Genomic DNA, 4,521 nt, shown 5'->3' on the forward strand with positions numbered 1-4,521 from the left:
GGAGTTGATCGTTGATGAAAGCCGAAGATAAGACGGAGGGGAAGTCCAAGGAAGAAGTCTGCATTGAGAGGAAGAAATCGAAAGAGGTGAAGGAGGCGAGAGTAGGGGAAAGAAGAGAGAGGAGGAGAGCCGCCGGAGTGAGGAGGAGGAGGGAGGAGTGGGAGAAAATCGTCAACACCGCTAAAGAGGAAGAGGAGATTTCATCATCACCAAGGTAGCTGATGATGATCGTGATGATCTGAACCACTCAATGTCAGTCTCAGGCACCACAATCTCAATCCATCCTCCCCTCCTACCAAGTCTCCTCCTTCTTTCGTCTCCCCTACGCTCTCCTCCCCCTCTCCCTCCTCTTGCTCACCTTCGTGGATCCGATCAGTACGAGGTTGGAGGCAACGGCAAAGACGACTCCAGCAACGAAAGTCTCAAGAGTTTCCTGATGGCAACGGGGAGGAGGGAGAGGGGAAGGAGAGCGGGTGAGAAAGAAAGACGGACAAGACGATATGAGAATTACCTTCACGGGGAAAACCCACGACAATCCTCGCGCTTTGATGAAGGGGATGATGGACTGAATGGTGTAAGCGGGAGAGGTGGAGTGAGTGGAGGGGGAGGGAGGGAGGGAGGGAGGGAGGGAGGGAGGGAGGGAGGGATGGAGGGAGGCAGGAAGGGAAGGGGATGCCAGGAACAAGATTACCTCGTAGACAAAACTCTCAAGAACACAGAATTCCAACCTCACTCTGACAAGCTCAGGATGAGAAAGAGAGGAACCGAAAACGAGGATAGAGGAAGGAGACGAAGTTATGTCGAGTCGCAGGGGAGTGAAGGAGCGACGGAGTGAGGGAGTGAGGGAGTGAGGGAGTGAGGAGAGGGATGGGAGGCATGAGAACGGCGAGGGTGGGAGAGGAGAGCAAAGGATTCTACCTGAGCAAGCTTCCAGCAATCAGAGGAGCATATTCCTTCAAAATGTCAATAAATCACCTCCTCCTCCTCCTCCTCCCCCACCAAAACAATCCCTCCCCTCCTCCTCCTCCTGCTGCTCTCAGGGCGTCACCTGGTATGTGTCCTTCCCTGCCACCTTGTACACAACCTGCTGGGCAATGCGATAGAAGCGATCGGCGATCTGGTAGCTCACTGTCAGCAGGGCGACAGCTGGGGTTTCTTGTCTTTGCCTGGCAGACAGGAACAAACGTGGAAGGGTCCAGCTGCAGGTCACCTAGCTCCTTAAGGTTCAATCCTCCCTGCAGCAAACTTGTTAGAGCTTTGTCCTCCCTCCTTCCACCTCCTCGCTCGCTCGCTTCCCTCGATCTCCTCCCTCCCTCTCTCCTGCCTGCCTCCCTAAATCTCCTTCCTTTCTCCTATCCCCTCCTGCCTCCTCCATGTATCTCCTCCTTCCTCCTCTTCCTCGTCCCCGGTCTCTACACTCCTCTACTTCTCCCTCACCTGAATGTTCGGCATGGCCGGATTCCCCACTGCAGCGTTTGCCGCTCCCGCGAAACTACCTGGAATCCGAAGTCGGAGAGGAGGAGAAGGAGGAGGAGGAGGAGGAGGAGGAGGAGGAGGAGGAGGAGAGTTACCCCGACGGGGCTGCTGCTGCCATTTCGACGGCTCCAGTAGCCGCGCTGTTGACAGAGGACAGCATGCTTTCAAGCAGCTCAGGGGAAGGAAGGAACAGGCCAGCAAAAATCACTCCGAGCCAAATCTGTGGAGGAATGAGGTGGGGACGGGCCGGAGTAGAGGAAGAGGTAGAGGTAGAGGTAGAGAGGTAGAGGTGGAGGTAGAGGTAGAGGTAGAGGTGGAGGTAGAGGTAGAGGTAGAGGTAGAGGTAGAGGGAGAGGGAGAGGTGGAGGTGGAGGTGGAGGTAGAGGTAGAGGTAGAGGTAGAGGTAGAGGTAGAGGGAGAGGGAGAGGGAGAGGGAGAGGTAGAGGTAGAGGTAGAGGTAGAGGTAGAGGAAGAGTTTAGAAGTGGTGGAGGTAGAGATAGAGGGAGAGTTAGCAGTGGTGATGAGCAAACGGGTCAGGGAAGGAGGGCCAATCTCACCGGCAGCAGCGCTATGGAAGGGAGAGTTTCCCTCTGTTTGTCCACCTCCTCCCTTGCCTCCTGGCCGAGTTGCTCATGCGAGAAGGGGTTGCCGAGCAGACTGAAGGGCTTCCCCTCGTCCTCCCTCCTCCTCTGCGCCCGCAGGGACAGAAGCTGCGGACGACACCGCGGCCTCACTTGAAGATGCGCCGCAGGTCTTTCCATTGCGGTTCTCCGCGGAAGCTGAGCAGCGAAAGGCACATGGAACGCCTTCACACCGCAGACGAAGGCTGAAAGAAGTGAGCGTATCAGGCAAAGTGATTCAAAGTGATTCAAAGGGGTTCAATGCCTCTGCTGACATGCAGTCAAGTCGCACTGATGAGCTTCTCTAGAAGTGATGGATCTACGATCAGCTCTCTAGAGACCATCTGCACACGCCACTACTTTCCCTCCTGTTTCATGTGAACAGGTTCCTGTTCCTGTATGAATTCACGCCCTTCTTCCCCGACCCAACTCATCTCGTATCACCTTTCCTGCGACTGCACCTATCCATCTTCTGTTGCTGCTCATGATGGTCGTGCCGCTCCTCTTCCTCCTCCTGATCCCCCCTCCCGAAACTCCTCCTCCCCTACCCTCCCCTGCCTGCCTGCCTACCTGCCTGCCTGTTCTCCCTCCCTCCCTCCCTCCTGCTGCTCCCGCTCGGCTTACCTGCCATAAGCCATAGACGTCCTGCCATCATTCCAGTGATCCTTGTGACCCTACCCCCGCCAATCACCCACCCTCCACCAACACTTTGATTTTCATTTGACACAGACCCCTCCATCACCGCGAAATCATTTATCTTCGAAGGGGGTACTTTGATACAAGAACCGGTAGTCTTACTACCCCCACCCACAAATGACATAATTTGAATTAGGATTTCTTACACCCCAGCATTTTCGATTTTCTCGTGCCATATTTCAATGTAATCTCAAGTATTTCAAATTATTCAAGTATTCAGGCCCGCCCCATCATTCCCTGGAACCCATTTCGATTTGAGGGTCATGCATCGAAATGTTTCTCAAAATCACGAAATTATCAGGAGATATTTTCAAGTGGGCAGGAAAACTCATGTACCCCATATGAAATCATTGTACCTTACCATGGTCAGGAGTACCCCCTCTATTCCCACAGTGTACCCCATTTCAGGACCTATTACACACCCATACCTCCCTACCCCCTTTATCTACTACCCCCTTTCCTCCCACCCCCACCCTAGTATCGAATCTTACCCCGACAGCAGCCTCCATGGCGAGGCATCGCACGCTCATGATACCGATCATGGCGGCTGTTGCTCTCAGCTTGAGCTCCTCCTCCTCCTTCTCTCCTCCCCCTCTTCATCTCTCCTCATCTCTTGCCTCACAGTCCCTCTCCCCCCCCCCTCTCAGCTCCTCCTTCTTCCTCTCATCATTATCGTCGACCTCTGTCCTCCCCGTTGCATCCTCCCGTCCTCCTGCTGGCCTCTCTCTCCCACTCTCTCCTTCAACTGGCTTCGTAAGTCCTGCCATATTTTCCCGATGCTCTGCAGCCTCCGTGTGCCAAACACAGGGGAAGTTCCATGACAGCCGAAGGAATCCATGGTCGACCTGGCAACGCCCGCCGCCTTCGATTCTGGCCCATCATGGGCATCGCAGGGGCGGTGCCTTGTCCCTGTCCTCCAGCAGCTTCTTCCAAGAATTCAGCACCTTCACCTCCATCGAGTTCGCAGCGGGCAATGGCATGCTCGACCTGCCGTCTGCCGTAACTGCGGTTGAGAACCTTCTCGAAGCCTCGGAGGCTCAGCCGAGGACGTTGGACTTCATGGCAGCGCTCGGCGCCTGCTACATCGCGGCAGACAGTCCGAGGGAGGACTCGAGCATGCAGGACATATGGAGGATCGTGAGTTGTGAGGCTGGGCAAGGAGCATGTCGTGCTGACGATGGTGATGGGTCAGGTGAAGAAGTTCGAGGAAAGGAAGGTGGTTCCGAACAAGATGACCGGAACGCACTTCATCGGGGTAGTTGTCAAGCTCGCTTCTGTTGGCAAGGCGGGGGTTGCAGACGGTTTTGAGGTGCTGGAGTGGTGTAAGGAGCAAGAAGTGGACACGGACTTCGTGATTATAGCTCAGGTCGTACGAGGAGGCGATGATTGTGATTGTGATGGTGATGGTGATGGTGATGGTGATTGTGATTGTGATGGTGATTGTGATGGGGATGGTGATGGTGATGGTGATGGTGATTGTGATGGTGATGGTGATGATGATGGTGGTGGTGGTGGTGGTGGTGATGGTGATGATGATGATGATGATGATGATGATGATGATGATGATGATGATGATGATGATGATGATGTTGATGATGATGATGCTGCATGCGATTGCACTGATGTATCGGCTGAGTTTGGTTGGAGCAGATGATGAATGTCTGTGCAAAAGCTGCAGGCTTCGGAGCAGCATCCTACAAGGAGCTGAGGGAGGTGAGGATAGATATT

General features: G+C 54.4%; 1 protein-coding gene across 1 annotated transcript in view; it reads left to right on the forward strand.

Moving 5' to 3' along the window:
- Nucleotides 1–3,771: 3,771 nt before the first annotated feature.
- The window catches only part of GUITHDRAFT_119668 (hypothetical protein), a gene marked incomplete at both ends in the record, with an annotated part of 3,111 nt that continues 2,361 nt past the window's right edge, over nt 3,772–4,521 (forward strand). The window contains 4 exons of the mRNA XM_005821097.1: nt 3,772–3,930; nt 3,986–4,102; nt 4,155–4,319; nt 4,444–4,506. Coding sequence (XP_005821154.1) covers nt 3,772–3,930; nt 3,986–4,102; nt 4,155–4,319; nt 4,444–4,506 — 504 coding nt within the window. The remainder of the gene's footprint in view (nt 3,931–3,985; nt 4,103–4,154; nt 4,320–4,443; nt 4,507–4,521) is intronic.

This window comes from Guillardia theta (genome assembly GCF_000315625.1).
Source record: "Guillardia theta CCMP2712 unplaced genomic scaffold GUITHscaffold_153, whole genome shotgun sequence".
Lineage (NCBI taxonomy): Eukaryota > Cryptophyceae > Pyrenomonadales > Geminigeraceae > Guillardia > Guillardia theta.